The 12,823-nt window shown below is 33.6% G+C and overlaps 1 protein-coding gene across 1 annotated transcript in view; it reads left to right on the top strand.

Moving 5' to 3' along the window:
* Window positions 1-12,823, top strand: part of PSME4 (proteasome activator subunit 4) — a 73,875-nt gene that overhangs the window by 6,362 nt on the left and 54,690 nt on the right. Inside the window, exons 3-7 of the mRNA XM_024742009.1 lie at window positions 5,549-5,593; window positions 7,816-7,965; window positions 9,307-9,370; window positions 9,972-10,046; window positions 11,231-11,353. Of these exons, the coding sequence (XP_024597777.1) occupies window positions 5,549-5,593; window positions 7,816-7,965; window positions 9,307-9,370; window positions 9,972-10,046; window positions 11,231-11,353 (457 nt within the window). The remainder of the gene's footprint in view (window positions 1-5,548; window positions 5,594-7,815; window positions 7,966-9,306; window positions 9,371-9,971; window positions 10,047-11,230; window positions 11,354-12,823) is intronic.

Here is a 12,823-nt window from a genome sequence, read left to right as displayed (position 1 = left end):
AAAAAAAAAAAAAAAAAAAAAAAAAAAGATACTATTTAGTACACTAGTATAGCAAGTGTTTATAGCCCATGGATAGAAGTGTGACTTTTTACAAACATTTTATTTCAGAAAATTCCTGAAGGAGCCCTTTAATATGGCATGCTTTGGGAGTTAGTATTTTGTTTTGAGTATTTTCATCTTAAATGTATTCTGAGACATTTTGAAACAGTTTTGTCAGCTGACTGCATGTATTCATAACTATTTTTAGAATACCATTTTTATAATCAAACGTGAAAGCTTTTTTCATTTGTTAACTGTTTGTCTTTCAAGTCTTAAACTCATGTGCCTTATGTGTTTGTCTTTATTGAAACCACTGCTTAGAATGCCATGCATTTCAACATGATTTTAAAAGCTGATTCCATTGTTTGAAGCAAGGATTATTAAACTTCCTTCTCCTTTCCCCTATTTTCTTCTCTGTCCCCTCCTCCTTCTTTTTTGCTTCCTCTCCTCCTTCCCTCCTCCTTTCTGTCTTTTTGCCTCAGTGGCAAAAGACCCTTTTTACTTTCATCTGTTTTTACTTTCTACTGGAGAAACAATTTGTAGGGTTTTTTTATTCAAAAGAAAAATTAAAATTGGAAAAAACCTAGGTAGTTGTGAACTCGATACTAGCAACTTAAGAGCTGCTTATTGTTTACTTTGTAAAAGAAGCATCTGAATCTTTTGGGCATGATTTTATGTCATAAAGCAGTGTCCCACACACTTAATTGGAATAACATATTACAGGTTACAAATGTAGGCAGCACGGTAACGAAAGGTATTGCTACTAACAAAATGTGGGGGAATTATGCATGGATCAGTTTTTACAAATGAACATAGATAATTCATGTTTGAATTGCTATGTGTATATATAGAGATTTATTTAGTTTTATTACTATCAGTTCAGTTTTTGTGGGTTGTTTGGTGTTTTAAAGGTTTACATATTTGCATCATGAGTAGCTTGGGCCTAGATAACTCATTTACATTTTAAAAACATTTAAATGTCTATTTTTCTTTTATATATATTCTAAGGTGGATCATACAGTATTAAACTATTTTTCATATTAATCTGCCTCTGGAGAAATTTGATATTTCCCTTTTCTGGTACTTGTTCTTGATTTCTTCTTTCTCTGTTAAATCTAAAAGGACCATTTGAATTGGTACTCTTATCCTTAAGATACAGTTAAATCCTTTGTTCCCCCATCAACACATGAAAATGACATGTTCTTAACCTCTGTTGGGGTTTCTTGATATGTGTAGCCACATTTCTAAGCTTAAGTTACTACCAGCAACTCAAGAATGATCTTTAGCTACAGAATTTAACATGATAATGAAATATGAAAGTAATTTGTCTGAGAACCTGTTGAAATTTAAAATAGTTTACAGTTATTTTGTTAATAAACAATGATTATTAATATGGCATTTGCAGTGATTTTTTTAACATGGTATTTGAGGAACATTCTATTTGCTTTTTTAAAAATTCTATTTTTATTTGGAAATTAGAGAATAATTGGTTGATTTTATTAATTTTTATTAATGACTTTGATAGTGCTTCTTTCAAAAGTTGTGCTACAATGATCTTTCTCTAGAAACTGCTCTTTTTAAACCAGTTTAAAAAACACTCGGTTCACATTGATCAGGCTTGTCATCACTTGTAGCAATTATACACACTCTTTACATGAGTGGTCAGAATCATTACAATTTCTTAACATTTACTTGCCATAGAGGCATACTTTTTTCTTGAAGTAATTGTATTGAAAAACCCATGTTAATGCTACATCAGTGATGCAGATGTTATAATTTATTTAGACTGTCCTCAGGTAAAATTATCTTGAACCTAATTTTGTGTGAAGTGGCTGTGAAAAATGACTGCTGATTTAACTAAGCAGTATTAGATTTTGTAAGATTAGATATGCGGTGGATAGTGTTTGACTAACTGATGGTGGATTTGTTTGGATTTAGGAAAAGCAGGAAAAAACTGATATATTAAGTTACAAGGAGGTTGAGGCAGAGGTATGTAGAATATACCAGGGTTATAGTTTCCCAGTTCATTTATAAAAAAGCAAATATGATTACTCTGAAGTTAAATTTTAGTTCAAGAATTGTGAAGTGAAGCTGAACGTAGTTCTGCCCGTGGGCAGTCCACACTACTCTCATCTTGAATTTGTCATTTGCTGTACATTTCTCTGGTTTAGAAGTGAATATTGTCCTGACAGTTAGGTAAGGCTAAGGAGGTAGGAATCATAAACCTCAAGGTTTATATAAGTCCACTGTCTCAGTAACTGGAGGCTAAGGCTTTTGGCTTTCCTCAGGCTTCTCTGCTACATATTTGGCATTTATTAACTTAAGGCATACTTAAGTACTTAAGTATTTATTTGGCATACTTTATTAACATAAGCAATCATAAAGAATGTCATCATAAGGAAATTGCATCCCAGAGAGGAAAATTCACACAGAGTCATTTGTTGAAACTGGGACAAGAGCTCAAGAACTGGGACAAGAACTTACTTTCTGCCCTGATAAATAGGGTGGCAGTTGGGGAAGGACTTTCCTATTTTGATGCAATTTCCTAAATGTAAATTAATAGCTTCTCAGAGGCAGTAGAATAAATGTAAAAGCAAAATGAGTACAAATTTTCATTCTTAAGGAGGTTGAAAATATAATTTATTTTGGCCAGATATGAAATAATAATTGTAGGTAACATTTATTGTGCTTAATTCTGGGCCAGATAACTGCATTCTTTACATTATCTTATTTAATTTTTTTAACAGCTCTTATATACATATGAGGCTATAATACCACACTACTAGTAAGTAGCAGGACAGGTATTCAAATTCAGATCTGTCTGACTCTAAGCCCAGGCTGTGAACCATTCATTACATGATATACTGTGGCTTTCTTTTCAGGCTAACATGCGTTTACTAAGAGGAAATAGGGTACGAGAAAACCCACCCAAAACTTAGTCCCTCTGTAGATCCCTTTTGATTAAAAAAAAAAAAAAAAAAGTGTTTTGAATTGTTGTCACTTTAGTATTAGAAATTTCCAACAATTGGAAAAGTTTTTAGTGATTATTCACTCCCTCTAAAAATTAGTGAAATATAATCTAGTAGCATCTAGCCATAACCTTTTATTTTATTTTTAAACAGAAACATTGTTCCCTTCATCTTGAGAGATTACAAGAATCACAAATGGTCACTATACAGATATCACAGGTTAGAGAGATTGTACCCTTTTCTGGCTAAAGAGTATAAATCCAATGGCACAGGCCTTATTAAGGAGGGGTTGAAACAGACTTTATTTAGATGAACTAAATCACATTCCCACACACCCTATTCCTCTAATGAGTGAAGTGACAGCTATCAAAGTCTTACAATTAACCTTCTATTCTGAAGAGTGAAGGGAACTGGAGAAAACATGTAGCTATGCAGCCTTTTATGACTTGCTTTCTAGAATCATTTTTGACATTATAGGAAGTTTGTTGGTAGAATAGAAAAATTACCAGTGAAAATAGCAGGTTTTCTGTGTTGTACTCTCAAACAAGCTGCCACAGAAACAGTTAAAAGTAAATGTAAAGTTAACATGAACACAAACATTAGGAACTGGTAGAATTATAGATCTTCTGCTTATTTCCTTGGACCATAAGTTTACCATTTTAGAATTATCTTTTTTAAAATCTGCATTTAAGTTAATCTCTTATTTCATTTGGAACTAGATGAATCTTCAGATCTTACCTATGAATTCTAAAATTTGTTTCTAAGTTGGTTCTTTGGTCCAAACTAAAAGAAGATCCAGAGATCGATGTTCTTTGTTGTCCTGATAGAAAATGTTTATACAGCGTTGTAAATAAATAAATATATTTATAATATATGTATATATGTAAATGAACACAGCCTTGTTATAAGCACTTTGGAAATGCCCAGAAGTAAAAAATCATAGTCGTGGTCTTCAGGGAGTTGTAAATGTAGTTGGAGAGAAGTTTGCTCCCCTCCCCCTCCTTTTTTTTTTTTAACTAGGCAAACTTAGATGTTCCCTCAATTAAACTCTGTTTCTGAGTTGATGAGTTTTTTTTGTGAGAGAAGGTAACATCTCTCTTTGATAATCAGAGAAAATGCTCCATGATGGCTCTCTGGCCATATGGTCATCTTTTTTATTTTAGAATTATCTCATGAGTTGTAGCCCGGTTTTCTCTTCAGTTAATTTTTTTCTGAGTACTTTTGAAATTAAAGAGGATTCTTACTGGGGCTTCCCTGGTGGCGCAGTGGTTGAGAGTCGGCCTGCCGATGCAGGGGACACGGGTTCGTGCCCCAGTCCGGGAAGATCCCACATGCCGCGGAGCGGCTGGGCCCGTGAGCCATGGCCGTGGAGCCTGCGCGTCCGGAGCCTGTGCTCTGCAATGGGAGAGGCCACAACAGTGAGAGGCCCGTGTACAGCAGAAAAAAAAAAAAAGAGGATTCTTACTGCTTCAAGTAATGAAATTATAGTTTTCTCTCTTGGTTATATAGTACATTGATTACTTGTGTTGAGTTTGGTTTGTGTTATTCCTTGGAATTTCTTTGCAAATTAGTTCTTAAGCTTTCAGAGAAGTTGGATAGACTTCTGGACTTAAGAATTTCAAGCAGCTTAATGAGAAAGTGTCAGGTGGAAGCACTGCCTGAAAGTTACCCCTTTCCCCCATAATTTTTTCTCTTGAGATTTGGGGACTTGTTTTATTTTTACTTTTATACATCGTATTGTAAGTAGTCACACATTTATTTTAAAATTCCAGTTCAAAATTACCCTTTGTTTTGTTAATTTGCATTTGACCTCTTTTGACTGTGGTCTGCTTAGAATTTTAAACATCCGTTCTGGTGATGTGTGTTTAAACCAGTACACACTAGCCTTTTCATTAAAGTAGAAGTGTTTATTATAAGTTCATATACAAATTTTTATGTTGTTTTCCTAAATTCACTTGAACCACCTACCAGTTGGAAAATAAGTTACAGCTTTTAATGTTCCTCAGCTAACTTCTTAAGTAGCTGGTCAGAAAGGTGACAGTTGCTAATTATTTTGATGATTGTTGCTGGCAATAAAGTGCCTTGGAGGGTTATAAAACTCTCATCAGTAGGTTACAGAAAACTGGTTTCTGGTAGTTGCTGACAGAGGCACACCAGACTTTGCTGTTTGTTTTTTGATGTAAAAGCACTTTAATAAAAATTTAAAATTAGTATTTGAAGCCACTGAACATACTTCTTGATGTATTGATAGGTATATGGTCATTGCTGCCCACTTAGTAAAGATCGAAGATGATTTGCCCTTTTTCTAGTTTTCTTCCCTTTTTTTCACTGCATAGAATGAACAAAATGAAGGCAAAGGGAAGAGTAGATTACAGAGTTTAGATAGTTAATTGTTAGAGTTTTGTCTGTATGAAAGAGAAGGATTAGTCATTCCGTATACACAGATAATACCTAAATGTATGTGTATCTTAGAGATATTTATTAAAAATGTGTTCTTAAAATATACCAACCTAATTTATCAAATGGCTTTTTCCCCCCAGTTCTGTAGAAAATGTTCTCAAAACACTCGTGAAAAGCTGCCGACCGTAAGTAGCTTCTCAATTTATAAAGCCTCTATTGTTTCTGTGGGCTTTTCCCCATCTTTAGTATGCTTTGAAGAGGAATTTAGAGGTATAACTAGTCTCTGATATTGTGATGTTAGTCACTGGGCACAACATATCATCTCCAGCTCTTCAACTGAACTTTTCAGATTTCATTTAGAAATTTAGAAATTTTTAACTGGTGTGGGTGTCAGTCACCCATTATAAAGTAAGAATGCAATAATGTACGTATAACTGGCTTCATCTGAAAGATTTTCCTAGAGTATTGTTACTCAGATCAAAAATATTTTCCAAAATGAGCCTTGTAGGTCTTATATTAAAATGAATAATAATACGATGGCGCATAAATTTTTTTCTACTGTGTTCTGTTTCAGTAGAATATTTGACTTTGAACATCCCATATTCTTTTTTTTTTTTTTTTGAACATCCCATATTCTTATGTTTAAAGATGAATATAGATAGAATTTAGTTTAATTAAAGTCCAGTTGTGTGAACTTGAACTATTTTTTCATTCTTGTTTATCAGGCTGTTCTAAGACATACTTCTGCTATGAATGCAGTGAATTCTTTTGAATGGAAATTCGTATATTTATCATATGCTTGTAATATGAGTTAAAGTTATTTTATAGATCAGATATTTGTTGCTGACTTCCTATACTACTCAGTCTCGGGGAAATGTATTTTCAAGATATAAAATGGCTCCTTTTAAGAGGCTTAAGATCTAACCTGAGTCATTCAATAAGCCACCAAGGAGCAGTGTCATTTTGTGAAACTTGATCATCACTGAGGTACTTACTGGTTTTTAGGTTCTTAGATAATTCATAGAATGCCCAAGCTTCTGTTTTGGATTACTAGGCTAACAGTTGATTCTGAATTAGGAAGGGGAATCAATGTATGAGATCTTTGAAGGTAGAACATATGAATATATTCTGCCTTTAAAAATTTTTTAAATTCTAACCTGTTGCACAACGATCTGGTACATAAATGCTCGATGAACTCAACAGAAGAATAACTAGTAATGTAATTGTATTTTTCACATAAAGGAATGAAGGGTGATTCTAATAACACAGATGTATAAAGATATAATAAGATTAATAATATGATGTATAGGGCTTCCCTGGTGGCGCAGTGGTTGAGAGTCCGCCTGCCGATGCAGGGGACGCGGGTTCGTGGCCCGGTCCAGGAAGATCCCACATGCCGCGGAGCGGCTGGGCCCGTGAGTCATGGCCGCTGAGCCTGCGCGTCCGGAGCCTGTGCTCTGCAACGGGAGAGGCCCGCATACCGCAAAAAAAAATAATAATAATATGATGTGTAGGCCAAACCTCCAAGTGTATTTGAAAGGGTTTACTAACTTTTTGGGCCATACCCAAATCATAAATTTTCATATGCTTTTCATTATTTTAAACCTCAGTTGCCTACCCATTTGGGTATCCATTCCATACCCAAATGGATAATGGGTCCTCCTTATCCATTTACCTTCATTTTGTGTGTGTCTGCACACTTCAGATTTTATTTTTCTAAATCTTCTCTACCCCAGGGATGCTCCTGCCCATTTCATAGAATTTTACAATGTTAGAGCCTATAGGACTCGATCATCTAGCCCAGTCCTCTCTTGTATATAGGAAGAAATGTATAATCAGCAAAGTGAGAAAGAGAACATCAACCTAGGAGCCTCTGGTCCAGTGAGGTAAATGGTTTGTTCCTAAAGTGCCTAGAGGTTCCTGGGCTGATGTTCTCTTTCTCACTTTGCTGACTATACATTTCTTATATAGACTGGATTCCCTATGACAAGATTTTTTTTTTTCTATTGCTATTGCACAGCACATAGGATGAAAAAATACAACAATCATGTTTAAGTTTGTAGGTGATTTGAATGACTTTGTATTTTATCTGAGGTTTATCAACTTTATGTTGGGTTGGCCAGAAAGTTTGTTCAGCCATCTTACAGAAAAACCCAAACGAACTCTTTGGCCAACTCAATAACATTTTCCCAAGTCCACAGACAAGAAAATTTATCTTATCTAAGTGTGATAGGCTATTTATTTTAGAGTTGTAAAAATGTGTGTTTCTTGTAAGTAATATCACACACATTGATAGTGTGTGATATTATCTCATGAGTATCTTCACCTTCTCCTCCTTTTTTGTCAGTCATATAATGATGTAGAGCATTTAGCCAATGATCAGATACATGAAAACCTTCTTTATTAGTTATTTTCCAGCAGATGCCACAGCTGAGATGCTAGAAGAATGGCGGCCATTAATGTGCCCTTTTGATGTAACGATGCAAAAGGCCATCACTTATTTTGAAATATTTCTTCCTACCTCCCTTTCTCCAGAACTTCATCATAAAGGTTTTAAGTAAGTATATCTATATATCTTGACAAATTCTAGAATATAGTAGGGAATACATACATATACATATATACACATATATATGTATGTATGTATATACATTACAAACTATTAAAGCAATAATAAGTAAAAAATTTACCAACTCAGCCATTACGTTTCTTATACTTGAAGTGTGTATGTGAAGGCTAAAACAGTTAAATATAGGATTGCAAATAAAGAGAGAATAACACTTGTATGTCAAGCCAAGTAAGATGTGGGCTTTAATTTAAGATATTGGGAGAGAAAGAATAATAAGTACAAAAAGGGGTTGAAAATTTCAATAAATAGGCAGTGGTGGAAATGTTAAATTGCATAGAGTTTAGGGAAGGGAAAAGTGTTTTTCTAAACCTTGGTTTTAACCCTCATCATGTGTAGCATAGTTTTTCTTTGGTCTTTTTTTTTTTTTTAACTTGTTCTAGTCTTTTCACTGTTTTTAAGAACTGTTTTTTTCTTAGATGACTACAGGTATATCATAAACCCAAGAATGAAAATATTTAGGTTGTACTTTTATGAAAAAAGTAAAAGGTATGAGGAAAAGACTGGAAGGATCATAGTAATTATCAGTATATTATGGGTTTATGCTTAGCCCTCCCACTCCCCCAGCATGTTTTCTGTAGCGAGATGTCAAATCTTTTATTTCAGTCAAATCAGAAATTTTGTATCTAGCTGTATGTTTGTGAAATTTTAATTAAAAATTTGTAATTTCTTTGATATTTGTAAAGATTGGTTAATAATATTCAGATGTTTTCTTGCCCCTATAGTCTCTTCTGTTGGGTTGGCCAAAAAGTTCATTGGGGTTTTTCTGTAAGATGTTACTTTTTGGCCAATCCAATGTTTCTTTAATTTGAGAGTTTCCACCACTATAATTTAATTACTCCTAAAACTTTGTGGCTCATTTCTTTTATGGAGCATTTACCATAGTGCTAGTTAATGGTGTAATTACTAGTTGGCATGTTAAAAGAGAGTAAGGGAGAGTTGCAGGAACAGGTAGTAACGGGAAAGCATTAAAGCAAAAAGGTAGGGAGAGGAAGGAGAAACTTGTAAACAGTATTAGATAGGGGTAGACAATTATTTAACAATGAAGTAGAAATTTGATGAGATTATTCTTTTTAGCATAAATAAATTGAAAGGGGAATATTCAGACAAAAGTAGTTCTTTTTCCATTAAGTTTGTAACTTTCGGTGTTATTTTTTCTAGGTTGTGTAGTTATCAGTAAGAATAATAGATTAAAAAAATACAGAGGATACCTGGCTTTGAACCACTTGCTATAAATCACTTGCTATTCCTAACAACATTTTTCTTCTTCAGACTTTGGTTTGATGAATTAATTGGCCTTTGGGTTTCAGTGCAAAATCTCCCACAGTGGGAGGGGGTGAGTATCCCATTTTTTCTTATATACTTTTTAGTTTGGAAGTAACTATATCGGATCATTTGATAAGTAACTTCAGTTCCTTAGGATTGGCTACTAGCAGTGTTGTAGTCAGTTTTTTAGAATTTTATTTGCTGTATTCTAAGAGAACTAGAATATTCATTTTGGTTATATTCTTTATTTTCAAAATATTCTTTATTTTGGTTTTATCAATATCTGAAAGTATATACATGTACTGTGAAATGCATGAAGAGTAAAACCCTGTTGTTTATTTCCTTTTGTACCCTTACTGGCATGGCGCTGGACACCTGGTGGATGTTTTCTACATGTGTTTGATTAAAACTTATTTTTCTCTTTGCATTGTGGATGATGCTTTGTCATTTCCCTTTTTTAATAAGCATTTCAACTGCAATTGGTTTTTAAATGGGTGACGAGAATCAGAACTTAAATTTGGAGATTTGAAAAAACTGAGTCATAAATCAAATATTAAATTCAGTTGTGCCCATAGTGATTGTTCTGAAAAGAATAAATGGATAAGGGGTGTGACTGTGACCCTTAGAAACAACAAATGTATTAACTGTCTTATTTTTTTGTTTACTTTCAGCAACTAGTAAATCTCTTTGCTCGATTGGCTACAGATAATATAGGGTACATAGATTGGGATCCTTATGTACCAAAGGTAATTAAGAACATTTGAACATATACAATAGTACTGACATCATCTTTATGTCTTTAAGAAGTGTGTTTTGTATTCTTATTTCTAGCACCACATAAAATATTTTTTGACTGTTAGTAAAAACATAAGTAATTTAAAGGATAGATCGTTTATTTTCAAAAAGTAATTGGATCATATCAAGTTATCATAAATGTTTGATTATTTTGTCTTACCTATGCAGGACATGAACTATAAGTTTCAGAGTAAGTAATTTAGAAAGTACTAAAACTATTATTCAGGGTGTCATACATTCATCCCTTCCAACGAATTTTGTATTGTATTTGATTGTTCTTCTAGAGTGTTCCCCACTTTTAAAATCACATTGTATACTTTCCTAGAGTAAGTAAAGCCAGAAAATGTCTCTAGGTGCATTATTGCACATTTGGTATTGTTTCACCTGCTGTAGAATCATCGAGCTTCAAGAAGGCTGTTACGGGGCATCCGGGTGGTTCTGATGTGCACACTGACAGTAGAGCAGAGCTGGGGAGCAGCAGAAGGCATATGCTCTGATTGCCTTTGCTTGTGCTGTCTTTCTCTGTTGCTGGCCAATAGAAACTAAGAAGGAAAAATAAATTTCCCCAGTCTTTAGCCCTGCCATATCTGACATATTTAACGACAGATTTAAAAAATAAATCTAATTGTATTAAAATACAGTTATTAAATGACAGATTAAAATGCAGATTCTTAGGGGATAAAGTCAATGGTAAAATTTTGAGAGGGAGAGTAATCGGCCAGAAGATATTTGTGTTTTGTGCATCCTTGGCTTGGAATGAGAGCATAGGAAAAATAATTTTATGTGCATTTAGGGAGGCAGAAAGTAGTCAAAATATTTCACATTGAACTACAGTTATCTACATTTTGCCTTTTTATGTTTAAGTCTCATTTGCCAACTTTGGAGTACATGGATATGGGTGCTTCATAGTCACATGCCTGTGACCTCAGAGTGTCATTAAAGAAAGTGTACAGATATTTATATGAAATTCCTAAGGAATAAAGCAAATTACTAAACAGTATGTCATTTTGCTTAAAAACCAATCAAATGAGAATATATATTCAATATAGTAACACTAATGTGTAACACTTAGCTTAATGAGTTATTTGATATCTGTAAATATTTAGTCTTAATTCTTTTTTTTTTCTTTTAAAAGATATTTACAAGAATTCTGAGAAGCCTGAACCTCCCAGTGGGAAGCAGTCAAGTGTTAGTCCCAAGATTTTTAACAAATGCTTATGATATAGGACATGCTGTAATATGGATCACTGCCATGATGGTTTGTAATACATTATGTTTGGTTTATATAGTTTATGTAAATTTTGTGTTAACCACATAAAAATTCTACATAATCACATAATTCTAGATTAGTGGCTTAGTTGGTCATTTGATTCTTGGATATTTCTGATGGAGTAAGCTTATGTTTCTCAGACTCAGAATGTAGTCATAATGTACCATTTATAAATCTCCTTAAGTAATGGACCTTAAAAGTAAGGGTCAGAAGTTCAGAGTTTTGATTATTGTGATCATTTTGTAATATATAGAAATATGGAACCACTATGTAATACACTGGAACTAACAGTGCTATGGGTCAATTATAGTTTAATTTGGGAGGGTGGGGAAGCAGTTAGAGTTTTAAGAGATTCAGAATGTCTGTAACAGTTTTACAGACCAAGAACCAGAGTCATGGGTAAAAGAACTTTCCCAAGTCAAATTGATAATGATAAAGGTAGATTGAACTCAGGGTTCTGCATATGCTCAATATTAATGCATTTATTGTCAGTGTTCACATAAAACATCATATTGAACACAAAGCTTATTGACCAAGTAATCTTAGTGAAGGGAGAAGTATGAAGGATTATTTTACTGACTGTCATCTTCCAAATATATACTGTAATTTTCTGAATGGTCATTCATATTGCCTCTACAGTTATCTCCTTTTTGAATTATTCTGCATTTGATATTTGATATTGTTCTGTGTTTGTTATTTTCTCCCAGGTTATACTGCTCGGTTGGCTGTTTCTGTCAAAAAGACAGAATCGTTGTGAGAAGTTTAGCTCTTAAATTTCATTGTAAGATTAAAAGAAAAGAAAATCTCAACCTCCTCTTTTTTTTTTTGTTATTTTATTAAACAGAGGGAAAATCCCATTTTCTTTCTGATATTCAACAACAGCAAAAACATACAGATATTTAGTATTTTACATAAGCAATGAGTTAGAACTTGTTTTTTAGGAGCCACAGAATTAGATCGTGATTGGTATCAGCCTTATTTTAATGTTGCTGTTTCTCACACAGTTGTTCTCATTGGCAGTTTCATTTTGTGTTAAATATGAATATTTAATATAATTTAAAAATCAACAGTGCTAATTATTATGTTAGAATTTTGAAAATTTTATTGGTATTTTGCTATGGAATTACGGTCTCAGTAGTTGCCCTGTACTAAATTGGGAAACGTGAATGTGGATTTTATTTCAGCAGAAAGACATGTTCCTTACGTAACTCGATATTCTGCCTTAGGTCTGTGCTGATTCTTTTTTTACTTGAAATATAATTGACATATAATACTATGTTAGTTTTGGGTATACGACACAGTGATTTGACATTTGCATGCATTATAAATCTGTGCTGTTTCTTGAAAGAAGATCATCTTGAGACAGATAGGAGGTTTCAAGGCCAAGTTGTAGTCCTTTATTCCCAGGGTGGTTCAACTTGATAAGATGATTGCCAGCCTTTTCCTCTGTGCCACCGC

The sequence above is a fragment of the Neophocaena asiaeorientalis genome, unplaced genomic scaffold, assembly GCF_003031525.2.
Source record: "Neophocaena asiaeorientalis asiaeorientalis breed wild unplaced genomic scaffold, Neophocaena_asiaeorientalis_V1.1 scaffold932, whole genome shotgun sequence".
Lineage (NCBI taxonomy): Eukaryota > Metazoa > Chordata > Mammalia > Artiodactyla > Phocoenidae > Neophocaena > Neophocaena asiaeorientalis.
This window is presented reverse-complemented; position numbering and strand designations above follow the sequence as displayed.